The sequence below is a fragment of the Idiotropiscis lumnitzeri genome, chromosome 12 (genome assembly GCF_059441095.1).
Source record: "Idiotropiscis lumnitzeri isolate Australia: NSW breed Sydney's pygmy pipehorse chromosome 12, RoL_Ilum_1.0, whole genome shotgun sequence".
Taxonomy (NCBI): domain Eukaryota; kingdom Metazoa; phylum Chordata; class Actinopteri; order Syngnathiformes; family Syngnathidae; genus Idiotropiscis; species Idiotropiscis lumnitzeri.
In genome coordinates this window covers 15,838,835-15,865,992 of record NC_142402.1, presented here as the reverse complement: position 1 = coordinate 15,865,992, position 27,158 = coordinate 15,838,835, and the positions used below count along the sequence as shown (strand labels likewise).

Sequence of the window (27,158 nt, the reverse complement as noted above, 5' to 3'; positions counted from 1 at the left end):
TTCCATCACAGTATGTTTTATAAAGATGGCACCACTACTGCTTTGTTAATTAATCCATCATCTTTTATATTGCGCAGAATGCTCCTTGCCAAGACGGATGACACTGCAGTCCGAGCGCACGCGTTCGCGCGTGCGTGCGTGTATTGATAGACTGTACGGGGAGTGAGTGAGGGAGTGAATCATGTAGTTTGAAGGGGTTTTGGACTGTCTTGTTCGTCTTCGTCCACAGTGGCTGTCAGCTTCAATTAAAGTTGACAAAGGGCTCCCGGAATCCTAATTGCGGCCAGACGTCCTTTTTTTCTCGACCCGGAGGCCCTCCGAACGTTCGGTCCAGCGGCGATGAAGCCACCCCCCACTAAATTAAATGGGGTGGCTCGCCCGCCTACACCAAAGGTCATCATTAGCGGGGCTCTCGATGTTAAGGGACGCACGGGCAAGGACAGCGCTGTCATGTGGCTGTCTCCGCTATGACAACGACCACTCTGATATTCTCTCGGCACATCTTTTTCTCCCGGATTTGGTCTGCGTGTGCGCGACGGGTATTTGGACTTTATAGAAAGGACCATAAGTCTCCATGCCAACAATACAAAGAGTCCATTATAAAGCCCGCCACGCCCTTCCTAATGTAATTTATTCAGATACAATTAGTAACGGTTTGTGTTTGTTTTTGGTTCAGTGTGTTTTTTTCCTCGTCTTTGGTGTGTCTCGTCAAGCTCATGATGTCCACCTGTGTTCGTTAACCAATCAGCTCCTTCTAACCCGTTTGTGTGTTGTCCAGGTGCTCCTCGTTGTCTCTTTAATTTGTTTGTATTTAGTTCCCCATTTGCTTTCAGTATTAGTCGGTTCATTGTCCTCGTCTACGTGTTACAGGCAATTAGCCTGGGACAGCAATGTGGCGTGTGACGTGTGTGGCGGGAGGAGAGACCCGGAAGAGAAGTGTGTGTTCAATGTAAAAGGATAGATGTCAATAAAAGAACCGTTTTCTGGTCTGGGCGAATTGACGCCTCGTCGTCTGAGTCGTGTCCACCACCCTGACTTCAGTCAGTTCGTCCTCACCACGGTTTGGAGTTGAGACTACTGACACAAGCTTGGTCTAGGAAGGTAACACTACGTCCGTTGTTCTCCTGCCTATCTCGATTTTCAAGTTAAATCAAGTCCTTGTGTTTTGTTTTCTCCCTGTCGTTTTGTACTTTTGATAGTTTTATTTATTCCAAGTTCCTTGTTTGCTTTTTGTTTCGTCAATTAAATGCTAATTTAAGTTGCTCCTGCCTCACTTCCCCGCATTTAGATTCAATCACAAAAATTAGGCTTTGCTGAAATACTTTTTATTCCCACCATCTCATAATAGAGAGCCGTCATCTAGTGGTCAATAATGGAATTACACCCAATTTAATAAATTGACTACGCAGAGGAAAAAAAAAACGCAAAATAGTGGTGTTGCCAACCTGGAACCCGCGATATATTGGGGGTTACTGTCCTGCAGAAATTATGAACACTATTATAAAAAATAAATTAACTTGATAAAATCGATAAATGATGATAATAACTATGGGTGGTTCAAAAAAAAAAAAACGGAGGGCAAAGGAATTCATGGAAACAAGTGAGAATCTTTGCCATTGATTTGGGATGAATTGCAAGAGCGATTGGGAGGCGGTCCAATGAGATGCTCGTGTGTGACTTTTATTTAGAAAGGGGTGGGCGTGGGGTGATCTGGAGCACGGGTCCATGTACAATTTAAGGCGAGAAGGGCACAGAAGAAATAGAAGTGAGATCGCGGAGAGAAAGGGAGGGATGCTCGGCAGATTGGGTGATAAATCTTGTTCTGATCAGGTTTCTCTGGTGCCCTCACCCCTCACTCTCTTTCCATGGGTAATTAATCAATCCCAGACTGCGGCCATTGATCGCCCCCTACACCCTCTCTCCCCCCTCGCTAGCCCTCTCAGTAATGTTTACACTCCTCGATTGTGTTTGCCACTAAGCCCCTCGACGCTGCTCAATCTCGCCGGCGCCAGATTGTGACACCGCGCCCTCGAACGCCGTCAAACCAAACAAGCCATCGATTGACATCTCCATGAAAATCAATCGACTTATTCTGTCTTCTTTTCGGTTTTATCATAATCCTTTGCGGTCATATCGCGCGGGACGGGTTGCAACACAAACTCTTGGGATTGTGGTCACAGAGCGATTTCTCCGTATACCACGTCGCGCTTTCAAAATTGACACAAAGGCTTTGACGTTCAAAGTGCTTTAATGCGGACCTTTTCAATTTCAGCAGGCTCTTGACCGGTTTGAACGGGAATCACAATTTTTGGTGAGGGGTTGGGGGGGGAGTCACACAGCGGTAGAGGGCTCTTCATTCAGTGTCAAAGGTTTGACATCTTACTTTAAAATTTTTTTTTTTTTTACAACTCAATTTTTCTCATGAGAATAGACCCATGAAGCATCATAAAGTGCTTTAATGCGGCCTCTTTGGAATCTTGTTGGAATCTTCGTTTTATAGTTTTCAACATGACTCAGCTGTCATGTCAGAGTTTAGTTCAGTGAGCGTCAAAGGATGAACTTGCATTCATTGCTTTGGCGTTTCCACCCGACCCTCTTCACACTAGTTTTCATCTTATTTTTCTTGACCCCGTCAAACAGTTCCACATAATAAAAATGATTAAACTCACAAAATTGTTTTTTTTTTTAATTTACTTTGTTTTGAAAATTCTAAACAAAAACAATCAAACATTGAAAAAAAAAAAACAATTTCATATGCACACTATAATGAAACCACAAGACTGTAAAACAATATGAAAACGTCTATGATATGAAAATTATTTTGTTTTAAAATGATCTAACAATGAAAAGGATAAAATTAAAAATGCAATAATTAAAAAAAATTATGAAATGATAAAAAAATTACATGTATTATCTTGAAGCAGAGTGATTTGAAGTTTGATGACTGCAATAAAATGTATATCTTTATGATTTATATAGCAAAGATTACTTGGGTTTTTTTTTCATTGGATTTTGGCGACTATAACAATTCTGGATTTAAAACTAAAACTTTGAGGTTGACTCTTTTGTTTTCATAGTCGTCAAGTCAGACGAATGAAACTCCGAAGGCTCATTGATGAGAGCTGTGCTGCTCGGTTCGTGTGTCCGAAGTGAGCGCATGACATGATTCACCCTCTCTGCCAGTGCGGTTAAAAAACCTGATCTTTTGATTTGGTTAGTAACTGGAAGCACAGCGTAAGCCGTGCTTGCTGGAGCCGTGCTAAAAAAAGAAAACATGTTGAGTAGCCGGCAATCAGGGCCATTGTCGGTTTGCGTACATACACTTACGATGTTAAGAATTTATTATTTACACATTTGAGGGGAATTGTTATCAAAGTTTTAGAATTAGAAGGCAGTCTGCGTCAAATGATGATAAATATCCCACATGCCCCAAACTGACCACTGCACAGTTGAAAAGACGCTTCATTAGGTACACTTGAACAGCTAATGACGTCATACACCGTGGACCCCCTAATTATGGCAAATCGGGACAGAACCCAGGTGCAGTGTGAAAGTCTGCTTATAATTGGCTGCTGCTCACTGCTCAGTCGATGCAACTTTTGCGGGGACCTCATTATATTGTGCACACGGTAGTTATTTTGCATTGCATAATCCAGTTCAAGAGGGTCATTGTGATATTTAGCTTGTATGCGCATGTGAACACCTCATAATAGTGGCCAGCTGGATACAAACAAATTTGTGGCATGAACACAATCGCCTTGATTTGTCGCTTGAATGAACCAATCATTTTATTTATTTTTTTTAAACAGTAATAATTAAAGCTGCTCCACCTCCGCCGTGATTGCTCCTCAGCGGAGGACACTGGAGCAGCTTTGAGTGGGCGGCGTGATATCGCAATCTGTTCTCCCCCCTGCGGAGCGGCGCTGTTGAGTCCAGCCTTTCGCTTTGGCCTTTCTGCACGCAGCAGAACAAGAGATGGAGGGAGGGAGGGAGGCCAAAAAGAGGAATTAAAGGACAAACAATTACAAAAGACTAGCATGTGAGAAAAGAACACAGCGTCACGGCTATCAAATGATGTGTGTTTGGTTATTAAAAAGTCTGTTTTGCTTTTTTTTAAAAAAAAAGTTACAATGTTAATTTTTTTAAAATCAATACATTTCTCTGTTCCAGACTTAAGGATTTTGAAAGTTAATAAATGCGTCCGTACAGTATAAAGAGGTTCATAATAGCACAAGATAAAATGAATTAAAAACTCAATTCGCCCGTTTACAAATGCGCCCGCTTTCACAGGTCTGCGAAAATACCACAATGTAGTCTCACCTGCCCCTGCGCACATTCAGACCAAACCTCACGCCAGATTGCATTTGCACCTCCACCTTCGCTATCTCCTCCTTTAGCATCTCCACCCCTCTAATTCACGCACATATATTCTGCCTTACGTCTGCTAATCTTGAATCGTCTCCTTTCCGGCGCATGCTTCCACCTTTCTAAATGTTCCTCCGCCTGCTCCCTGCACCTCACAATGTCATCTTCCAGCGTCATGATCCATGGGGCTTCCTGTCTAACCTCACCTGTCAGCCTGCCAATCACTATTGCAAAAAGGAAGAGGCTTAGAGTTGATCCCTGATGCACTCCCACCTCCAAGTGAAACTTCTCTGTCGCACCTACAGCACACCTCACCACTCTTCTGTTACCCTCATACATGTCCTGGATTTTTCTTACTTAATTCTCGGTCACTTCCAATTTCTTCATGCAGTACCACCGTTCCTCCCTGGGTACCCTGTCACAGGCTTACTCTAGATCAACATACTATATGAAGAAGAGTTTCACAAATAATTAAGATTCAGTAATATTGGTTGTTTTTCACGGAACATAAAGAGTCGTGCCCGTACGTATTGTTAGACTGCACCTTTTTTTTAAGAGGACAAAAATGCTATCTTTGTTGGCAACTTAAACACTCACACAAAAATAAAATCAGCTGAGCAATAGCGCCTACAGTTTGTAGAAAAACTCAGAAGTTATAGTTATAATAGTTTGGCCTTGTAACGGACGGCTATTGCAGAGTCTCATGCTGAAGGTGCTACTGTAATGAAGTACGCATCCATACCGACTGCATCACAGCTTTTACAGACTTTACTCGGTAATCAAGTCCCCCGAACGCCCCTGAACTCAAAAACTCAATATGCATTCTCGTTTATTTTTATCCAATATTTTTCAAAGCTTTTATTAGAGAGCAGCAGTGTCACCTTCTGTTGTCTCCCACCTCCTTCAACACCTTCTGTCATCATGTCCACAGGTGTGTCACATAATAAAAACGTCCCACCTTGACTCTCTCCGGGCCATTTCATTAGGTACACCTGCAAACAGTAAAGAGGAAAGATTATTTTTTTAAGGTCAATTTTGCTCATTGAACAATAATTTTATGATTGCGTTTGTGCTGCGTCACACAAAAATAAGAGCTGCTCCTAATATTACGACCCACTCATACCGCTAACATCAACGCTAATAATTTATAGTGACTGACGGATTTTAGTAAAGGCAAGCGTTTTAATTTTGCAGGCGCACCTAATGAAATCTCAGAGGTAATGAAAGACCCACTCAAGGATCCACCAAACTCTGACCCCCCCCCCCCCCACCCCTTTAGAAGAGACCCTCACCCCACCCCCAGCCTCCATACACGTCATCCATATTTCATGCAGCATCTCTCTCTCTCATCTCCGTCTTGTGGACTTCTCGCACCCTCACACATTCTATTAGACAATTCGTGCTCCATGTTTTATTCATGTCCTCTGAACATCTGCTTGTCCAGATGTCAGGAATCATCAGACACCCACCACCCCCTCATCCCCCTCCTCCAGGGATTGCTGCCTTGACTGGCTGTAAATGAACGTCAAAAGCGGCTGTCAGGCCCGCTGGAGGAATCTTTCATGACTTTTGGGCCCGGGGTGAGTACACTTTACTTGCACATGAAAGTCAACAATGGACACCCCCTTAATTGAGCCGCTGTTTGAAATGATGCTTTTTTTTTTGTGTGTGCGTGTGATTGTAGTGGCGGTGGCTGGTGGGCTTTTGACACGGCCGTGGTCCACGAGGCTTGCCTGACTCACTGGAACTGTGGGGAGGGAAGAAGAAAAGAGGCTAACAAGTGCCTGTGGACTGACTCACAGCCACGGCAGTATGTCACACTGCGCCTTTATGTACTATATTCTCCCTCATACTTGCCACCCTCACCCACTGAAAATGTGTTCTTTTCTCCAGGGTGATTAACACTGCCATTTTTATATGATAACAACGACCAAAAAAAAAAACCCACTGAAATATCAACTACCATATTTATGAAACTAGCTCGGCATTAGTGGCAGTACCTCAACACGTACAGTAGATTTGATTTACATTAATACAGAGTAGTGTAAACATTTTAATAATGGTGCCAACTTTTTCATAGACCTAAAGGGCAGGTAATAAGCCCCACAAATTATGCCTAGGAATGTGGATTTGAAGTTAAATAAATGGTACCCATAAAATGTAATCGGGGTGTGGTGGCGTCCGGGAAGTTCAGGAGTTTCCTCGAACGGCCGGTTTATTCCCAGGTTGCTTGAAACCCCCTTTGTCTCCCATCGCCGATAATGTGTTGGCACGTGGTAGCCACTGTCAATCCGCCCCCCCCCACCCACGTCTAATATTCCCTGGCTGAATTTTGAAACTCTATATTGTTGATAATACTAGAACGTATACTACTTCTAACCACAGCGCCATCTGCTGGACCCACTGGGGCACTTAACCACTTGCCCATAAAGCAAAAAATATGTCGACTGCAAACTTGTCCAGCTAAGGTTTTTTGATCCAATCCTTCCAACTTGGCTCCCGTTCCTATTCATTTTGGGCAGAAATTGATCCAAAAAGTGAAAAAAATTAAAGAAATGAGCCCAGTGAGCCCTTAAAAAAAACACTTTCCGATTATCATATGCAACATTGATTAGTGCTGCTTGAAAAGCTACGCTACATTATTCATGGGGCATCCATCTCCTTCAATTGACCATCCCTGATGATGGCACTTATTAGCAGTGACAGTTTTTTTTTTTTTTTTTTTCTCGAGGGGGTTGAGCAAACTTGATGGCCACCTCATGAGGTAAAGCTGTACGGTCCAAAAATCTGCCTTTACACAGGAAATGTTGCTTTATGCACACATTTATCTTTCTTTTCTCATCCCCATAAAAAACGTTAACAAAATATTTAAAAAAAAATCTAAAATGGACAAATATAAATTTTAAAAATCTCAGAAAAATATTTTGCATTCAGAAATACGTTAAAAATAAGATCAAAATAAAAACATTAAAAAACACTAACAACAAAAATAATAAACCAAGACAAAATTAACTTCATTTTTAAACATACAATGAAGTGGAAAAATATAGTTCAATAAAATATCATTTAAACGTACTTGAAATAAATAAGTTATAGTAAAACATTTAAAAATAGTATTTGAAACAAAAAAATAATGATAAAATACATCAAAACACAACATATAAAAAAATATAATACATCAGAAATCGACTTTTGAAAGTGTGAAAGATTTAAATCATAAAATAATAATGTGGCCAATCAAAATGTGGAGATCTAGCGAAATTATATTTAACATCTGTTGAAGACTTAAATGGAAATTTGTCTTTTGTGATCAATTTGTGCACGATAAATAAAAAACATTTAATAGTCGTTTCTACATGCAATATTTTTATCTTTAACACTATAGCAGGAAAAAAATTCTGCATTATAAGACCTTTATTAATAGTACAGATTTTTTTTCTTATGTATTTTGGCTCATGCAACTGTAAAAAGAAGTTAACCACGCCTCATATCATGCCGACAAAAATCTAAAACAAGCTCTTGTCGCCGTTTTTGTGCAACTTTACAGGTGTTTTATTTTGGAGACTTGAGACGATTTGGTGAGGAGTGCTCTGAGGTTTACGGGCCATCTATCTCCTCACCTGGCAGCGAGGTGAGTGACGGGCCGCGCATCCACCGGCACATCATTATTTTCCCTCCTCAACAAGAATTGGCCTTTCATCACTCAAACTTTTTCCAAAGACAAAAAAAAAAAAAAAAAAACGTGAAGAATTTTTATTGAGACGTTTGTTTTTAATCTCAGCGATCGATGCGGGCGAGTGGCATCGTCGTATCAAGTCAATGGGATTAGCGTCCCGTTTATGCACAGCGCACGTGGCCACGTTGGAGTTTGGGTGCGAGCGAGCCGCGAAAGGCTGATTTGAGCGGCATAATTGATCAACTTTTGATTTGACTTTCATTTGATGCGCATGTCTGCACGGAGTCATCCTTCACTGCCTCCTCCCAGTCACTCCCTGCTTCTTTTCACTTACTCTATAGATTTTCCTCACATGATAAATTGGACTCAGGGAGCCACTGAGGTGTGACCCGGTGCCAGACAACCAGCACGGATTCCGTTTTTTTTTCTTCCTTTTTTTGTGTGTTTTAATGTCCCTAATTAGGCTTTTACAGATTGTGAGTGACCAATGTTGTCAATGATGCGTACAAAAATACACGGTTGCTTTCCTAACAGACTTGCGGGATGGCTGCGGATTTTGAGCCGAGTGGGTTACTTTTACCTAAGGTTGGGTTAATTATTCTGACCCAGTAGATTGGGTTGAAGATTGGATTTGGATTGAAAGATGGTCACTATTTTTGAGTTTTGTCTGCTGAAGTTGAAGTTCATTTAAAGTAACATTCCTCAGTGGGTCAGACCGCTGACTTTGGAAATAGTGACTCGGGTTCAAATACGTGTCAGAGTGAGTGACCCACCTGCTGACAATTAATGGGCGATATCACGATGCCAAACACATCATGCTATTGACTTTCTGTGGCAATTCCTCACAGGGGCAAGTTACTTCTTAAAAAATGTTGGGAATAAATGTTGTTTTATTATTAAATATAGTTGTGCTCATAACCTGGTAACCCGTTTCTCTGTCTCAGCATTATCAAAAATCTTGACCCAACTTGCTGGGTCGAATCCTTAACTCAACGCACCGGGTCTCTTGCTCACGCTCTTCACTGAGTAGTATTTGTGATTATTTATTTTTTTTTTTTTACAGAGTAGAAAAATATACTGTATTGCATGTCTCTGCGTGTTATATAATATGTCTGAACGTGTTGCTCTACTGTTTGCTTTGAAATATTTGTTGCTATGAGTTATATTTCTGCCACAGTGAGGCAATTTGTGCATTGTCAGCTTGAGGCTAAGCAGACTTGACAAAACCAAAGCTGCAAAGCTTTTGTAGATACACATCTAATTGTCTTTGTATTATGTTAATTGGGCAGTAAACTTGGACTAGATTTTTTTTTTTTTTACTATTTTTAAGAATTATTAAATATGCAAACTGTTGCTTGTTGCGAAGTGACTTAGGTTGAGTTGTATTTCATATATTCCCTCCCACATTTTTGTTGTATTTTTTTTGTACCAAAACAATTCATAAAGTTGAATCAAAATTGACCTATGACCGAGAGCGGCAATGTTAGCTCAAGAAAGCTAGCAAGTGGTTTCCTCCAAATCAATTTCCTGAGTTGTTTTTACTTAAATTGGGTGAGACAATAAGAGAAAAAAACAGTTCTGTCGACTCTTCTTTCTTTCGCAATGCGGGGAAGCCAAGTTTCCACGATGGCAAAACTTCAAATGTTTAGTTTGTTTAGTAAGTTTCCAGTAAGCTTAGCTTGAGGCACATTTGAACTCCGAGTTCCGCTGCTCTGATGCCATTTATTGTTTTATTCATCTGAATTGTGTAAACAGTCCACGCTTGTACACCGTGGGGCATTCTAATCACGCCTCGGTGATGTTTTGGCTGTTGTTGTTGACTTCCCGCGGTGTGATTGAAGAAACGCATGTATTCTCTGCTCCCATCCATCACCTCCTCCCCCCTCCCCTTCCTTTGCCCTCATCTCTCCTCACCAAGCACAACGGCCCGGGCTAACATTTGAATTCTCTTTGTGCACAGTGGGCAGAAACAAGCACCGTAACGTATGTTGAGTAGATTGAATCCTCTCATACAGCTTTCTTGTTATTTTTGCCCCCCCCGCCCACCGATTATTATTATTATTGAGGTGGGGGAGGAGATGCGCCATTCGGACGGATGCCGCAGCAGCGCGTAAAAAGCTGCGGATGCTCCCCCAGCGCGCGTCCAAGGGGCAATCGTAAAAGTTTCCGAAGCACGCCTCGCCTCCGCTTCTTCTCCGCCCGGCTCAGGCACCGCCCGCAAGCAGGCTGGAAGACCACCGGGCTCGCAGCAGGACTCAGCCGCTCCGCAGGGCGCACATGATCGCCACCGGTGTGTGCGGCGTGGCGCTGGTCCTGGTTCTGGTGGTGCTCATCCCGGCCATGGTCAACTCCGCCGGAACTCCCGCCCGCTACGAGATGCTCGGCGCCTGCCAAATGGTGTGCGATCCTCACGGGACCACCGCCGCCACGGCGCCGGCGAAAGCGGCCGGTGAAGCGGTTAAAGACAACCGCCTGGTGCAGTCGCTGCCCACCTTCATCCAGGGTCCGCAAGGCGAGCCGGGACGCGCGGGGAAGATGGGTCCGAGGGGCCCCGTGGGAGAGCCCGGTCCGCCCGGAGCCGCCGGTCCGCCCGGGGAGCGAGGGGCGCCCGGTCCTCCGGGTCCCCCGGGAGCGAACGGACCCACGGGGGCCATCAGCGCGGCCACATACAACACGGTGCCAAAGATCGCCTTCTATGCAGGACTCAAGAAGCAACACGAGGGCTACGAAGTGCTCAAGTTCGACGACGTGGTCACCAATCTGGGCAACCACTACGACCCGGCCACCGGCAAGTTCACTTGCAGCATCCCGGGGATTTACTACTTCACGTACCACGTGCTGATGCGAGGGGGCGACGGGACCAGCATGTGGGCCGACCTCTGCAAGAACAACCAGGTGGGCTCGACACCACAACAACCTTGAAAATGACACCAGCGTGCAATTTTGGGGGGGGGGCTTCGTTTGGATACTTTGACGCGCAGCTTTTACGCACGCGCGTTACGCACACTCCTCTAACTTGATTTGCATAATTAAAGCGATTAAATTCACCGCAAACGGGCTGAACGAAAGCCCGTAAACTAGACTGTACCATATTCTTAAATATACTGTATAGAACTGAATATTATGGAAATGTTGCCAATACAGTATTTAATTTCATGCACTATTTTGTTCCATATGTTCAGGTGTATATGCTACAGTAATAACATAAACCTGACACCGTTTTTAATTACAGCTGCACGATCCCACGAGAGTTAATATACGAATATAAATACACACACACACACACACACATTTTTATATGTGATTAATAATTAGATGCATCGCACTGCATTTATGTACTACTTCGTAAATATGAACTATGTATGGTTTAACGACAACCCCTGTTGTACTTTGTGGTTCAAACCAAGAGCTGCTCTTAATATTCTGCTCCTGCCAAGTTGCCAAAAGATTAGAAAAAGTTGACTCGATGTACACACAATTTGTATTTATTCTGGTTCTTTTTGTTTGAAATTAGAGTTATAATTATTTTGGTTTATTTTATATGTATGTTTTAATCCCTTTTTGTTTATTTAAGAAAAGTGCTACACAAAGTTAATTTATTATTACTTTTTAAATGGAGTATCATTTTCTGTCTCAGCTGTTACGGGACAGTGGAGGTGTACCTAATGAAGTGTCCCGTATGTCTCCACTCCATCCCATCTCAGGTGCGAGCCAGCGCCATTGCGCAGGACGCCGACCAGAACTACGACTACGCCAGCAACAGTGTGGTGCTGCACCTAGAGCCCGGCGACGAGATCTACATCAAGCTGGACGGCGGCAAGGCACACGGCGGCAACAACAACAAGTACAGCACCTTCTCGGGCTTCATGCTGTACGCCGACTGAAAACAAACCCACCGGCTCGTTCTTTTGCGCTCGCTCTTGTTCGCTTCCTCCCTCGCACGCTCCATCACTTGTTGGATTAGTAGAGACAGAGCTTCACATCGTCCTTGTTCACCAAACGAGCTTGCCGGGGAGATTGTAATGTAATTGTTGACATGTAGTCTGATTGGCGTCAAGCTGGATGAACTGTGAAGCGCTGCCATGTTGTACTGTCGCTGCTGCCGTTTAATATAACACGCTATACATGTGTGTCTTGAACCTTAATTATACACAAAAGTCATATACACTTGAGAATACATTCCCAGTAGTTCCCTCGGATCTGTTTTAAGCCCACTCTAGTTTACAATCCAGCAAAATGAAGGGCATTTAAATCAGTGTTTCCAATAATTTTATTGAACCAAAGCACAAAATTTACATTAGGAAAATCTGTCGCCGCACCACTAAATAATAAGAAAGATTGTCACAGTAAGTACAGTTTAATTGTGTCGCAAAAATGAACAAACAAAATCTGGGCCTGTTTGGTTTATAACCATTTTTCTTTTACATGACATTTCCACGTCTTGCAAATTTAATGATTATTTTTTTAACCTATCTATAGCTATTTGTTGAAATTTAAAATTTGCAGTTATAGTCCTCAGGACGTAGCCATGTCTAATTTCAAAGCACTGCCTCGATCGCCATCTTGGTGCCAAAGAAACTATGTTGAAGTGAAGGTGGAAGCTTCATTTAGAAAAGCCATTGCCGCCATTTTGTGGCATCTATGGGTAATTATAACCCTTTTTTTTTTTGATTGGGTAAACGCATATCGACAACACTGGTCAAAAGCAAATTTTAATCAAAGATCACTTTGTATGTCCTTAAACATACTCTTAATGCATATTTTAGAAATGTCATTTTCTTTTTTTGAGATTTTTTTCCTGATTTATTTTTTCATTTAATTAAATTTTTAACTTGCGCAATATGGATTTATTGTTATTTCAGAAAAAAAATCTCTGATGCAAAATCCAACAGTTAATTCAGAAATATAATACATATTATCACTATGAAAAACTTTTGTGCTAGAGAAAAAATAGCACAGATTTGTAATCAGTGCAAAATAATAATCTAGAAAAATGTACTTTAAAAATATTTATCACCCGATTCAAAAAGATTTGAGCATTTTCTGCTCCTTTCCGATCAAATTTTGCAAAAATTCAATTGTCAAATGTATCTGAAAGATTATCCTGACTGTGTGTGATTTGTTTCCTTCAAGGCCAAAATGGTAAACGTTAAACCTGTTGAATATTTTCAATCTCAAATCCTTATGTGCGTACAACCCACAGTACATTAAATAGACTCTGTGATTGTGTCTCAAAACGGAGAGAGAGAGCAAATCAGGAAGCAACCTGAAGCTGGATTTGTCCATGTGACGTTCGCATGCCATTGTGGCCATTCATGCCAGAATCGGGGTGATTTCTACCTCCAAAGGCGGATCATCTTTGTCTCCCTGCCGCTATTACAGAGGAGTGACCCTACAAAAAAAGTGGATAAAAGCGGTTTCAAGCAATTTCATGGCAATTTGCTGGAATCTTGTGACCGCAGAAATACTACATTGAGCGCTTGCAGGTTCAAAATAAGGGGTCCACGGTTTATGACGAAGTTCCGTTTTTTTTTTCATATAACCTGATTTTGCGTGTGATTCAGGAAAATATTTGTATAGACATTTTTGTAGCATAAATAGAAAACATTCAAATGGAAATTAGTATATAGGGCGGGGTCATACTCGTGAATACCAAAAATCTAATTGAACCCCCCCACCACAAAAGGTTTATAACTGCTTAAAAATGTTACAGGATTTTGTCAAAGCATTCTATTTCCTTGCGATAAGACTTAGGCCTCTCAAAGAAGCTCCTCCCCTCAGTTCAACGTCACACGTTCTTTAGCCCGAAGATGCACTGAGATGGCGCCAATGCACTACTTTTCTATTAGACATGGCTTTTTCCTGATAAATAAAAGATACTCCCCTTCCATCAAAGTCACAATTCTTGGGACCAAGATGCCGCCAAAGCATATATTTACGGCATTTTAGGGCGTTTCTGAAAGTACAGGGGGGAAAAAAAAAACAATGAATAGATTTTTATTTTTGGTGTGAATAACAGAGGATAAGTTGAAAAAAAAAAGGGGTACCCGAGGACCCCCGCTACGAGAATTCCCCACCTGAGCTCACTCATTCAGCATACCCCAAAACCTTTGAGTTTACATACTTGAATGTGAACGTTTCGAATCACTGATTATTTTTGCGAGTGTCAAAAGGAACCGAACCAAACAGAAACAGACTAAAAGAAAACAAAGAAGTAAATCCTCAGAGTCAATCTGTGTTGTTATTTGGAGAAAAAACATTCCATTTTGAAGCAATCTGGAGTGACGCATGATTAGAAAAAGCTGCCATCTTGAAATCAAAAAGCGATTCTTTTCGTCCAACATGACAGTTGGTCAGGCGGCCGCGCCGGCCAAACCGTTCGTCAGCACACGTGACAGCAACGTGTCCTTGACTCCCCCCCCGGGTGACACCCCACCCACACCCCTCCCTTCCAAATATGAATATCATATATAATTTACAGTTTTAATCGTCCCACAAGATTCATCAAAAGTTTGGCCCCGACCGCGGCGGCCATTGATCATGGCGCGAAGTCACCCTGTGCGGCCACCTGTTCCCACACGCGAGGAGCGAGCGCGTTCTTCATCTGGGCCCTCCCGTTAGGCGCGCCGTCGAGGGGGCGACTCGTTTGCCGCCGCCGCGGCGACGTGACGGTGCACGGGGCATACTGATGAGCGGCGCGCTCGTCAGGAAGCGGCAACTCCATTAACACGCGTGTGCTTCTGGGACACGCACTAAGAGGTGATTGTTTGGAGTTTCCACGTGAATGAATGCTGACGGTTAATGACACGCAATGTATGTAATCCTAATGCGAAATCAATTCACGTGAGTCTCTGTGGATTGCAGTTGTACTGCAACATTATTTGTCACGTGAATTTATGAACTTGTGTTGATGAGTGGGTGTCGAAAAACGTGGTTGGAAACGACTTGGCGTATAAACAGTATTAAAAAATGAAGTTATGCACTCAAAAACGGGATTACTGTATTCTAGAGTATATTATGTTTAAATTTAAACATCACTGGCATCAGATTAAAACGCCCATGACAAAATTTTATTATTTTTTTCACAAGTCAATACTATTGGTCTGTCCCCACAAAGGAATGTATTTTTGTTCCCAATTGTAGACCAGTACAACAAGTTGAAAATGGCTTGCTCTCTTAGACAATGCAATGTAAATGGATCAACAAACTGGGATTTTTGTTTGTTTGTTTTCCTGAAACGTGGTGGTTTTGCTATTACGGGCATCACAGCGATATCAAATAAAAGAGACCTAATATAAAAACAAATGGCTAATTGCTGCCAACGTTTTGATTTTATTTGAATCAAAATGGAATATAACAATTGTATGTAATCTCATCCCACTACCTAATATTACTTTGAATTAATAAAAATGTGGAGAACTTGAATTTCCAAGTTTTATGATTCCAATGTTTTACTGATGTTTTTCGTTTTTCCCCGTGGTATCGTTTCAGTATTGAGGTTCTTCTCACAGGTATATCGAAGTCAGAATGTTGGTTTCATGACGTCACATAAAAGCATCAAGAGGAGAGGACGCCACCTGGAGTGTTGAAGGCATTGAAAATCTTGAAAAAAAAAAAAAAAAAACTTTTTGGGGCCGAATAAAATCCCAATAACCGATTAATCACCCGATTAATTCAATTATTATTATTTTTTTTAATAAATTACCTTCTCTTTTGGTTCCTTAAAGAATGAATACACCGTATGAATTACAGGCAAAACATATCATTGTTTTACAATACTTTGTCCAATAGTATTTAACTCCACAACGGAAAGAAAAATCTGCATAAATATGCAATATTCTGGGGCAGTGGAGATGTTCGAATATCATATTTGTCTATTAATATAACAATGCAAAAAATATCTGTATATTTTTGCCTATTTCCAAAAAACAAATATCAAGCAATAAGTCGGTCAGACCCTAGTTTTTAGTGCACAAATATGACCACAGGCTTTGTTCTGACATTTTAGGAGTGCAGGTACAGGAAAGAAATCACAAAATGGCAGCCATTCAACAAATCAAAACGCAATTGTAATCCAAATGTGTCCAGCGTATAAATCACTGTGGTCTACTTCATTTCATCATGATTATCTTCATCACAAGAGACAAAATTACACCCTGTGATTGATAGAAGGCCCAAATTAATTCATTACGGATACATTACATCTCACTGTTAGCTCGTCACCCCACGATGGGGGGGGGGGGGGGGAAATCATTATGGCTTCATTAAACAAATGAAAAACTGCCTGGCCTTATTTCACCCCCTGTGCTTTATTTGAAGGTGAGCCAGCGTTTGGGGTTGTCCACCAGGATTTTGTCCACCTGCGCCTGCGAGATGCCCCGTGTCAGCATCTTGGGCACGATGTTGCGCAGGATGTGCGAGTAGCCGTGGCCGCCGTACTTGCACAGGCGGTCTTTGGTGTGGATGTCGTGCGCGATCACGATCTTGTCCTCGTAGCCTTCTTTCACCAGGAAGGCCAAGCTGAATATGCAAGAAGAGGGGGGGGGGGGTACAAGGGAACACTTTAAAGTCGGTCTTCTTGAGCGTCTCGGATCAGATATCATCCGGAATCAATAACATTGGTCCATTATTTCCATATAAACATCTCAGAGGAATTAAAGTGCAGAGTCTTAATAGTTTCAATTTGACATAAATTTGCAGAAAAAATAAGGTAAGATTGTGTCAAGAAAAAGGTTAATAGTTTTTAAAATGTATCAATATTTTTTAAGTTGAATATTCAAAGAAATCACTGTTAAGAACAAATTTGTACATTTTATAAAAAGGTAATCATTTCTAAAAAGTCATAGTTTTTAATAAAAAAAATGTTCTTTTGAAAATTGTCAGTTTAAAAAAGTAAGTACTATTAATTAGAGAAAGTTATAATTTTTTTAAAAAAAAGGTCTATTTTTTCTGACTTTTTAAGTAGTTATTTCCCCCCCAAAAATGTGTTACAAATATTTTTTTTTTACTAAATTCTGGAGATTATTCAACAAAGCAATATTTATTATTGTAATAATTATTATTAGCTGTTAAGAATACACCTCAAAAAACAAAACAGAGCAAAACATTTATGGCCTCCTTTTTCCCATTTTTATCCCAACTAAATTTCACCCAGTGTGGAAGAGAACACAGTCCCAATCAGTAAGAAATTATGAATCTTATTTCTTGATCCAACTCTTGTATTGGATGTCAAGTGAACGTGTAGGCAGGTGTACTGACGTGTTGACTCTCTGGCTGTCACTGGGCATGTCCACTTCCCGGTTGAAGACGTAGTTAAGCGTCTCGATGCCAAACAGGTCGTACTCCAGGTAACTCCCCATCTCGGCGAAGTCCAGCAGTTCATCGTGGTTGAAGATGGTCCTGCAGCGACGCAAGACACAAGATTGAAATAAATAATTCCGAAGTCATTCTACAGCACTCCCGACTCATCCCTTACCTGTCCAGGTGCGACATGACTGTCTTGCCGATGTCGCCGCCCGCCTCCTGGAGGATGCGGACGACCTCGGCCGGAGCGGCGGCATTGCGGCCGGGATGGATGATGACGGGGCAACCGAGCCGGGCTTGGGCGTGGGCCGCCGCCCGAAGCACCTTCTTCTCGCTGTCGGTAATGGGCCAACCGGTGCCGATCTCACCGATCACACCGCAACGGATGTCCGTGCCATCGGCGCCGTGGAGGACTTCGCCCACAATGACATCCGTGAGCTGGTAAAGAAAGCGCAACTAGTGTCAAGCACAAGTGTTCCATTTGAAATGTGTGCAGAAAATCTTGGAAAAAATTGCAAATAATAATAATAATCATAATAAATGAATACAAATTCTAAAAATTACACAAGTCAGATTTTATAATTTTTTTTTTTTTTTTTTTTTTAAAGTAAGACAACGGTATGCCTCTGAGTGTCAAATTGTTTTTTCAGGTGAATTTTGGTATCATACATTGCAGCTTTCTTTCAACTAGTTTGTGTGTACTTTCTCTTGTGTGATTCTACAATACTCTCATAAGCGTGTTTTGCATGCGCACTTTCTCCACGCTCATCTTCCTCATGTCATCCGAGTGCGTGCAGTCCACGTAGTAGCCAGCCCCCGCCACGATGTTAACCCCGGTCTCTTTGGCCAGCCTCCTGAGGGTGGACATGTCCCGGTCGATGCCTGTGGTGGTGTTCTCCACCACACTCCCACCGCCCGCTTTCCTGTAAGCAAGCAACTCATCGCGCACGGCCTCCGTCTCCTGGCAGAGGAACAGGTTCTCCAGGCAGCCGTATGGGTTCTGCCTCAGCCAGTGCCCGTGGCGCATCTGGAAGGGGTTCTCGGGAGTTTGGCGGTTCTCCGGCGGCGGGGGGACGTAGCAACACTCAAAGGTCATGGTCAGGTGCTCGTGGGTCATGGTGCGGCCAAGCTGGTCCGGGTCCAGCAGACCCAGGACCGTTTGGACCTTGCCGCTCAGCTCTGTCATGACGGCTCGTCAAACTGTATGGAATGCATGCAAAACAAGATTGTGTTAATGTTTGACAAGGTGCCAGACAGTCCAAGATATGAATGACAGGGGAGCAGACAAACTCAACAGAGCGCAAACCTTTGGACTCCAGAATACTAAACGACTAAAACTTGCCTCTTAACTTTATTTGGCAAACTTTCTGACAACTCACAAGCAACGAGCTGATAACAGTAAGTTAGAAAATAAGGGGTCGCCCTATTATTTTGAAAGAAAAAAAAAACGCTCTGCCCGGATGCCCCAAGAATGGACATTAACGACAAATGGTTCGCTTGTCTTTGCGATAGAGGCTGAACACCACACGAAGCGATTCATTTCGTCCAGAAATGCTTTAAGGGCATTGGCATTGTAACGCGTCGTTAAGAAAAAGTCCAAGTTTTGAAAGTTTGAAATAGGTTTAGGGCGTGAAAGAAAAGTGCTAACCTTTCGTCTGCAACCCGGGTCTTCCCCGGAGTTGGATATTTGAGAGCAAAGGATTACGAATTGTCAGTAGGTTGAGCTGTGGAAGGAGGCGGAGTCATCGCGAGAATATACGAGATTTACGTGCCGTCTTTAAATGTCATGAACCCTGTACTACATTATCGTATTAGCCATCCATTTTTCCGAGCATATTATATTATATTATATTATATTATATTATATTATATTATATTATATTATATTATATTATATTATATTATATGATTTATATTTTATATTATATATTATATATCCGCCTCACATCCTAGTTATGGGGACCAGAGACCCCTGATGATGAATATGAAAAAAAAAAAAATCCTGTTTTCCCTTGCCCGGACGCGGGTCACCAGATTCCAGATACCAGATACCATTCAGATTCAGGAGAAGCAGTGTGGTTTTCGTCCTGGCCATGGAACAGTGGACCAGCTCTACACTCTCGGCAGGTTATTCGAGGGGTGCATGGGATTTTGCTCAACCAGATTTCACGTGCTTTGTGATGATGACAATGATGATGATGATTAATCGGAAAGTATTGACGATATCCACGTTACGTGTTGTCTTTGACCTGTGGCCTCGGTGAGTACAAGCCTTATAAAAATGTCTGGATGCACGGACATTTTCTTGTCCTTCTTGTTGCAACAAAACACTGTGAAGAATTTGTCACAATGTCCCCCAATCTGGACATCTGCTTGGCTATCGGCCAAGTGCAATGGTGACTGATCACAGAGTCGACCCTGTGACCAATGCTCCTGTTGGAAACCATCTGCCTCTGACATGGCTCAACCTGCCTCACACTGGGCTCAAACGACAATAACTAGGTTTGGATATGTTATTACATACACTGTACACACATACACACACACTCGCACACACTGGACTAATGGCAAATATGGTAGGCAAAGTTGACGTGTTAAATGAGCAGAGTGTTGCTCATACACTGTGGCTATGGTGCCGCCGCAGGATTCCTCATTAGTGACAAAAAGCAGAGTGACACTCATTTGTCTGCACAGCCGCCATGTTTCAGACACACATCACCGCCGGGACAGTCTCTTCGAGAGGGATGAATAACCCCCCACTAACAATATCCACACTGAACTAATCCTGAGAAACCACTGTCTGCAGCAGTCCTACTATATATACATATACATATATATATATATATATATATATATATATATATATATATATATATATATATATATATATATATATATATATATGTATATATACATATATATATAGAGAGAGATATAAAGCAGAATGGAAAAAACAGCTTCCAAGAAGTAATCCATGTACAACACATATAATGTAATCAAAAATAGAAGAAAAAAAGAATTAAAGTTCAATAATTATTATTTTACTTCAAATTATTGAATAACCCCATTATCTATATTAATTTATACATAGATTTCTCATTCTTATAGTTTCTTTTTGGCGGCAAGCCTACAAAATGCATAATGTGAAGCCATGTTCTGTCTTTTTATTTGTACTCTGGCGCCACCTAGAGACTAACAGGTTGCATGTAATTTCTAGTCATACATTTTTTTTTTTTTTTTTAAATTTGGTTAATTCATTTTCCTTTTTCCACATAAAATATTTTGCTTCCATTAATACAGTATTTAATTTACGTCTTTTTTTAACTTTATTTTACTTGGCCGACTTACCGATTTTGCTGAGCTATTTCATCGATTTATTTATTTTTACTTTGATTTACTTTGACTTTATTTTACTATGGATAAAATACTATTTTTCTAAATTAATGTGTGGCTGCTCAAAAACGTTGGGAATCACTACTCGATTGAGAACAATGATAATATGACATATGGTATATTGCTTTATTTGAGGCATTTCAATAAGGCGGTACAAAATTGAAAGTGTGTCGTATCTTCCTTCAGCCATTGCTGTTTTCCAGCCAAACAAGCGCGAAGAGCTTCTTCGCACCACCTAGAAGTAGTTGGCGACCCTGCGAGCAGACTGGATCTTGGGGTTATCCGCCTGCCACTCAGTGTGGCTGCCGAAGCTTCCTCGCTCCACCACGTACATGCGACCGCGATAGTTGGGCTCCTCGTACAGCACCCAGCTGCAAAAACAAATTAATCATGCATTGTTTTCCGTTTGCATTCAATGGAACAAGAACACAAGAGCATCAATGGGGGCTTATGTGTCACCTGTAAAGTCAGGCCTTCAAAACAAAAGTATTTATCGCATAACAGCAGTGGTGTGCAAGGCCTTCAAGGCCTTCTCTGTTGGCCTAACATTATCAAGAAATTATGATCATATTATTTCCATTGAAGTCTTACTACAGCCCAGCATTGCATTTTTAGGGAGTTTTTATCCAATCAGAATTCAACTAGCTTGTGTTGCCAGGCAGATTTCACAATACCAGGCGCACGCGCTATTCGCCCGAGGCCTTCAGATACAATCGTGCGGGGATCTTTTTTGTCAAAGCCAATGAGCTTTCAGAGTTTATATACACTTGCGATAGCCAATCGGATCGCGAATTGGTTACAACGAGCCTTCTTGCTGGTCTTGGTGAAGGTGAAAAACGCGTTTTGTGATTGGATACTCACTCGCGAGGCGGCAACGCAAAGCGCAATCAATACACCGGGAAGACGTAACTGGCGACCGTTCGAAAATGTGGAATATATTCTTGCTCTTTTAAACCACAATGGCCGAAGGAGAGAAAAAGTGTGGATTTAATGACGGACCTTTCAAGAGAAGCTAGGTCACCCAACACTCAGTACTGTGTAAGTTTCTTTTTTCAATCTTATTTCTCCTGCTGTAGTGTCACAAATGCTGGCAATATGAGGGGGATTTATTCAAGTCGGACTAAGTACGACTTCACTGAAGGTTGTTAAAAGTTTGGGATCATTTCTATATGAAAAGAAGCTGAAGCACAATGTGCTAATGTACACGTGGCTAAATTGTGCTAGTGCTTGTCTACTATAAAGTAAACATGGTTAGGTAATTTAATTAGGCCAACAACAGCTTGTTAGAAGGCGTTGTTATCCCTCCACATGGTAGCCGCTTACAATTACTTTATTAAAACAACAAAATACATGAAACACTAGCACTTTCTTTGGCAACTTGCCTCAACTGACAACCTTGAGTGTGGCTAACGTTTTGCTAGTTCACAGCCAGCTAACTCTACATCAAGATTTGAAATACAGTGCATAGGCATATAACTAATTTTTCAGTCACTACTTTGTGGATTTTATCACTTTTGGTAGTGGTCTGGAACTTAATTTCTCAATAAATGATGAATTAGTCGATGTCACACATATGTCATAGCGGAGTAGTAAAATTGACAAGTCTGTACAACCTGTAGAGCACACTACAAAACAACTTTAAAAAAAATGGCACGTTACAGTATCTTGCAGTTATACATTCAATATTTTATATATTTGTCACAAGTCAGAAAATTGGCGACTTAAGTCTGACATAAGTTATACATATGACTGAAGTCTCCCACCTTTGCAAACGTCTTAATTCAACGTCATTGGCCAACTTTGCTTTATTTTTTATTTGATTGTGTGCCTAATGAAGTGTCCATTGTTTAACATAGGTTTAAGTGTTTGTGTGTGCTGTGTTGTACGTACGCTCCGTCTCCATATACTTTGAGGGACTTGATGCAGCTCTTAGTCAGGCCTCTGGCTTGCAGCAAAGGGCAGTCTTCGCTGAGTTCCACTTGCTGGCCAGTGAAGTTGTCGCCCTCAAACAACTCCAGTCTGTAGTGCTCGCCATGCTGGGGGAGGCCAAGCACAATTAATGAAATACAAATACTTGGTTACCGGACTTCAGTAGATTTTTTTTTTTTTTTAAATGTGTTATCTGCACTTGAGGATTATGTTTTCTGTTGATTTTGTAATTTTACCACTAAATTGAGAAAAATATATCTGCACTTTACATCTTTTAATTGATCAAAATAGGCTCATTACTTGTAAAAAAGGAAAAAACAATTTTTTATTAAATGGAAAATGGACATTATCTGATGGGACGCCTTTCTGGTTGAGTGGTTTCAATTCATGGGTAACAGTCACCCAAACAAATTTAAAAATCTAAAAAAGTCACAATCACGATTCCGCTTCTTTGGAGTGCTCTGCTGCTAGAAAGGAAAATAGTCCCACGTGAAAGCAGTTACTCAAAATAATCACTTTGTTTGTTTGCATGCATTATAATGAAACATTTTCAATTAAACTCCAAAACAATTGGGTAAAAAAAATAACCCAATATGGGTCAAAAGGGGACATCCATTTAACCCAAAAGGCTGGGACAAAATGAATAATGTACGAAAAATAGCTTAGCACTTCCTACCATTCTGATTGGCCGGCAGGACCCCATGTGGTCATTGTGGGCGCTCCAGCGCTGGAATTCGGGGTACTCGCCACGCTCTAGGACGTACTGCTGACCTTTGAAGTCCGGGTGGTCGAAACACACAAAGGCACCGCTCTCCACTCGCACAGAGTTGACACGGTTGACGAGGCCTCGCTCCTGGAAGTTGTCGCAGCTGCTGCACACCTCCAGTTTGCGGCCCGTGAAGCCCTTGCCCTCGAACAGCACGATCTGCCATCGGAAGGGGTCGACAGTAAATGGCGTCATTTGTCACCATAAACCCAATTTGAAAAAAACAAAATTAAAGGATGTTTTTTTTTTTTTCGATAAGGATCAATGAAACTTATACGAGGTTCTGATGGTATACAACTAGCATTTAACCTTAGTGGCCGCCTCCCGTCTGGGTACTCACCTTTCCTGAGCTCTGAGACATTTTCCACAGTAGTAGTTGTTCCAAACCCCCACCACGAGCCTGGCTCCGAGGATTTATAGAAAAGCACAACAATGGCGGGTTTAGACATTTTGCCACATGGGCACTTTCTCTTACATTGTGCCACTGCTGAGATGGGACTTTTGGCTCACAATAGAGCCACAAGGGCGTTTTTATTTTCAGGAGCAGAGTTATTGCATCTACACATTTCTGCCAGGCGGGGCGCTTTTGTATGCGCTTGAATCGAGGGGAGTTGATTTGTTATAAAAGTCGTGAAAAGTTTGCTGCCATTGACAAAATCTTGAATAGTGCAGTTTGATTTCACGCGTGTTGATTGAATTCCAGCTTCATTAAATGTATGCATTTGGACAAATTTTTTTGTGTGCGTCGGGTCTTCCTATTTATGTGTCTGGTGGTTGGTCACAATAGCGTTGTTGTTGTTACATAGTTGATTTTGTTTCACACTTTTTGAAAACCAGCAGCACTCGCAATCCAGAATTTGGGAATGTCACTTCTCTGTGAGATGCAAATAAATTGCCGACAAGAACTGGAGCCAAAGAAACTGCTCTCCTATTTTGTGCAGCATTTGTGTACGGGTTGCTTGACCTCTCCATTGTCAAGTTCATTGCACCCCTCACTGCTTAATTTGCTTCTTGGGATTTTGTTTTTGGGGTGAAACATCTTTTGTGGCTAAAAGGAAAGTAGTAAGTAGTGCATTTTATTGGTAGCAAAGTGGCAATATCGCTTCCCCAATGCATATTATTTTTTCAAAATGGAATAATCTGTAAACCATTTCTTTTGAAGGTAAGGTTCAGTATATTTAAGGTTTCAACTAATATTAGCAATTTACAAACATTTTTAGTGGGAGTTCTGTGAGAAGGGATCACTGTCATCGTAATTATAATAAGGCAATCCAAACAAATGTGACAATCACAAAGGTTAACACAAATGCTCTTGTAAACTACTCCAACAATTGTCTGAGACTGAAACCGGGCGAGCCTTTGGCCAACATCTGTGTGTCCTTTGTATCTCGATAGAAATCTGCAAAATATATCCTCATGAGTGTTTGACAGACGCATATTTGCTCAAGTATGGAGGCACAAATGGGCGGATGCATCTTGCATAAGACGATACACCGGCATTGACCCCTGACCACGGTGGCGCAAACGCGGGCGTGGACGGACGAACCCGGTGGGGTTGAGCAAATATAAAAAAAGAGGCGGCGAGTTAGCAAGGTCGTCACTTTTACAGACGGAGACCTACAAGACTGCCAGGTATGTATACTTAAGGTACTACAGGTGATTTTTCATGCTAAATACCTCAATTTGATTTCTTTTAAATCCATAAATGTTTGAATGTTGAAAAAAAAAAATGGTGTGTTGAATTTACTCAATTTTGTTTTGCCATTGTGCTGCTCCTTCTGTTTGTGCCCGTCTTGGCCAACTGTGGACAGTGGAAAACAGAAAGGAGTCATACACAGTTCAGTGTGACACCTCAGCTCATCTCTCAGCTTATGCGTATGACTCTGATTTTAATAATTCTTTGCAGAGGATAAAGAATATATGAGCGAGTACGGTTTTATTGTCTGTCTGTGTTGCTGCACCGTTACAACGCAGCAGCATAGATGCTGTGTTATAACTCTTGAATGTTAGCATTCATCTTGTTGATTTAATAGTTTATCCATTTGGGTGTTTTTAAAACACAAGGTGTAATTGTCTAATGTTTAGTTTGACGGTAAACTTGAATCGTTATTTAAAGGTGGAGTTTGTAGTTTTCAAACTGCTAGCAAGATTTAAATGCTGCTTTTCCTCACTTGTGTGTGAGGATGTTTTTGCCCGGAAGAGATTTCAAGGGCGCCCCCTTCTGGCATATATGTGTAACGCGCAATCTCTGCTTGCGGTGTCGCAGGTTTTGCTGTGGTTTTGGTGAACGTCACAATGAAGTTATTGACGTTGGCTTTGAGCGTCATGCTGCTCTTTGCCGCAGGTGAGATTGTCACTCATTCACTACTGAAAACTGTATTTAATTGATTTTTTTTTTTTTTTTTTTTTTTTTTAAGACCCAATCTTGGACGGCAAGAGGGCATGTTTATTTTGCGTACTGTGCACATTTCCTAACCAGCAGGTCATTGGCAAAGCAGCCAATTGACTTTGAGGTGGTGTTGTTGCTTCCCTGTGCTCTTCTTTGACTTTCTCAAAACAGGAGCAGCATGACACCGGCTCTAGGGTGTGCTATTGCCACCGTCAGAAATTTGAACTACCTCCAGCATTATATTTGACGTTTTACAATATCCATCCATCCATTATCTGTACGGCTTCTCCTCACGAGGGTCTACTCACTTTAAGCTAGAGGATGCATTATGTCATGCTACTTTTCAACAAGTCTCCCTCTGACTTTCAAGTTGCACGGTGATTCCTGAAGAAAGCTGCTGATTTTTGGTTGTGTTTGTTGTCAGGTGATGCTCTCGACTGCCATAACTGTGTGCCAAAAGCCGCCGGCGAGGACTGCGAGCTCAGGGTGGAGACATGCCAAGTTGGCAAGAACGCTTGCGCTGCCGCCAAGTTCCAATTGTCTCCATGTGAGATTTGTTTGGTCGTTAGTGACGTGGTCAATGTGAATGGGATGTTTTACATTTAAATTTGAACATTTTTCTCATTCCTCCAGTTGGTCAATACCAGAAGTGCATGGCCATGGCTGATTGCCAGCTCCTCAAGAGGAACAATTTCATCAATATCAAATGCTGCGACACCGACATGTGCAACGAATTTGACGAATAAATGCCTTTTTGCGGTTCCAAAAATCTTAAAATAATAATAAAACAAAATCATCAACTAAGCCTGTCTGTGATTTGTGATGGCTTGATGACGGATATTTCACTCCGTTCTCTCGGAGGCGATGTTGCTGCCTTCATTGAATGGGAACAAATGATCTCCTGTCTTTGGTTTAAACATTGGAAATTGAAAAGCGGAAAAAAAAAGACTGGTGGTGGGCGTGTCAGAATTTGCAGTACGTTGAAATGATCTCCTTAAAGTACCTCAGCAAGGTCAATTTGCACAGCCATTCATCACGGAAACATTTCCTGAATTTCCTTGGACATATAATGTACGTTGAATGTTTTTTTTAATTTATTTATTTTTTATTTTATTTTATTTTCTATATATATATATATATATATATATATATATATCAGGAATTAAATAAATGATGAATAATACAATAATCATGGTGTTTTATTATTAAAAACCTTTTTTTTTTTCACCTAAAAAAATTAACGTGCTGTTTATCAACCAACTGTTTCTTAAATAAAAAGTAAAATTTCCACAACATGTCCTCTTTAAAATGATGACAGTGCCAGCGTGCCTCATTTG

The 27,158-nt window shown here is 41.4% G+C and overlaps 4 protein-coding genes across 10 annotated transcripts; 2 read left to right on the top strand and 2 right to left on the bottom strand.

Moving 5' to 3' along the window:
- Nucleotides 1–855: 855 nt before the first annotated feature.
- On the top strand, nucleotides 856–15,410 carry LOC148326155 (complement C1q-like protein 3). 4 transcript variants are annotated; one of them, XM_088311204.1, is made up of 6 exons: nucleotides 856–1,101; nucleotides 5,810–5,945; nucleotides 6,050–6,175; nucleotides 7,913–7,996; nucleotides 10,250–10,936; nucleotides 11,746–15,410. In XM_088311204.1, exons 5-6 carry the CDS (start codon nucleotides 10,319–10,321, stop codon nucleotides 11,923–11,925), a joined length of 798 nt encoding a protein of 265 aa, XP_088167330.1. In that variant the 5' UTR covers nucleotides 856–1,101; nucleotides 5,810–5,945; nucleotides 6,050–6,175; nucleotides 7,913–7,996; nucleotides 10,250–10,318; the 3' UTR covers nucleotides 11,926–15,410. The 4 variants fall into 4 exon arrangements, with proteins under 4 accessions (XP_088167330.1, XP_088167329.1, XP_088167327.1 ...); XM_088311203.1 differs by having other exon boundaries at nucleotides 8,383–10,936; XM_088311201.1 differs by having other exon boundaries at nucleotides 8,147–10,936.
- On the bottom strand, nucleotides 15,090–19,093 carry pter (phosphotriesterase related). The gene is made up of 5 exons (XM_088311199.1): nucleotides 18,993–19,093; nucleotides 18,099–18,544; nucleotides 17,517–17,782; nucleotides 17,300–17,440; nucleotides 15,090–16,561 (listed from the first exon to the last, which is right to left on the bottom strand). Exons 2-5 carry the CDS (start codon nucleotides 18,528–18,530, stop codon nucleotides 16,351–16,353), a joined length of 1,050 nt encoding a protein of 349 aa, XP_088167325.1. The 5' UTR covers nucleotides 18,531–18,544; nucleotides 18,993–19,093; the 3' UTR covers nucleotides 15,090–16,350.
- Nucleotides 19,094–20,849: 1,756 nt separating this feature from the next.
- Nucleotides 20,850–23,847, bottom strand: LOC148326153 (gamma-crystallin N-A-like). The gene is made up of 4 exons (XM_088311068.1): nucleotides 23,773–23,847; nucleotides 23,343–23,591; nucleotides 22,628–22,773; nucleotides 20,850–21,108 (listed from the first exon to the last, which is right to left on the bottom strand). Exons 1-4 carry the CDS (start codon nucleotides 23,791–23,793, stop codon nucleotides 20,973–20,975), a joined length of 552 nt encoding a protein of 183 aa, XP_088167194.1. The 5' UTR covers nucleotides 23,794–23,847; the 3' UTR covers nucleotides 20,850–20,972.
- ly97.3 (lymphocyte antigen 97, tandem duplicate 3) lies at nucleotides 21,560–26,625 on the top strand. Of its 4 annotated transcripts, none has more exons than XM_088311071.1 (5): nucleotides 21,560–21,775; nucleotides 24,881–25,064; nucleotides 25,699–25,776; nucleotides 26,246–26,368; nucleotides 26,455–26,625. In XM_088311071.1, the coding sequence occupies exons 3-5, from the start codon at nucleotides 25,728–25,730 to the stop codon at nucleotides 26,565–26,567; spliced, it is 285 nt and encodes a 94-aa protein (XP_088167197.1). In that variant the 5' UTR covers nucleotides 21,560–21,775; nucleotides 24,881–25,064; nucleotides 25,699–25,727; the 3' UTR covers nucleotides 26,568–26,625. The 4 variants fall into 4 exon arrangements, with proteins under 4 accessions (XP_088167197.1, XP_088167198.1, XP_088167196.1 ...); XM_088311072.1 differs by having other exon boundaries at nucleotides 24,864–25,064; XM_088311070.1 differs by having other exon boundaries at nucleotides 24,828–25,064.
- The last annotated feature ends 533 nt before the right edge of the window (nucleotides 26,626–27,158 follow it).

What these genes read in the sequence shown, in the direction of transcription:
- LOC148326155 (XM_088311204.1), top strand. Translation starts at nt 10,319, where the DNA reads ATGATCGCCACCGGTGTGTGCGGCGTGGCGCTGGTCCTGGTTCTGGTG. An exon ending in ACCTCTGCAAGAACAACCAG is followed by an intron (nt 10,937 to 11,745) that starts GTGGGCTCGACA and finishes ATCCCATCTCAG; the next exon opens with GTGCGAGCCAGCGCCATTGC.
- pter (XM_088311199.1), bottom strand. Translation starts at nt 18,530, where the DNA reads ATGACAGAGCTGAGCGGCAAGGTCCAAACGGTCCTGGGTCTGCTGGAC. An exon ending in GTCATGTCGCACCTGGACAG is followed by an intron (nt 17,441 to 17,516) that starts GTAAGGGATGAG and finishes GCGTCGCTGCAG; the next exon opens with GACCATCTTCAACCACGATG. An exon ending in GACAGCCAGAGAGTCAACAC is followed by an intron (nt 16,562 to 17,299) that starts GTCAGTACACCT and finishes TTGCATATTCAG; the next exon opens with CTTGGCCTTCCTGGTGAAAG.
- LOC148326153 (XM_088311068.1), bottom strand. Translation starts at nt 23,793, where the DNA reads ATGTCTCAGAGCTCAGGAAAG. An exon ending in TGTCTCAGAGCTCAGGAAAG is followed by an intron (nt 23,592 to 23,772) that starts GTGAGTACCCAG and finishes TTCCGATGGCAG; the next exon opens with ATCGTGCTGTTCGAGGGCAA. An exon ending in AAAGTATATGGAGACGGAGC is followed by an intron (nt 21,109 to 22,627) that starts GTACGTACAACA and finishes TTGTTTTTGCAG; the next exon opens with CTGGGTGCTGTACGAGGAGC.
- ly97.3 (XM_088311071.1), top strand. Translation starts at nt 25,728, where the DNA reads ATGAAGTTATTGACGTTGGCTTTGAGCGTCATGCTGCTCTTTGCCGCA. An exon ending in CATGCTGCTCTTTGCCGCAG is followed by an intron (nt 25,777 to 26,245) that starts GTGAGATTGTCA and finishes GTTTGTTGTCAG; the next exon opens with GTGATGCTCTCGACTGCCAT. An exon ending in CAAGTTCCAATTGTCTCCAT is followed by an intron (nt 26,369 to 26,454) that starts GTGAGATTTGTT and finishes TCATTCCTCCAG; the next exon opens with TTGGTCAATACCAGAAGTGC.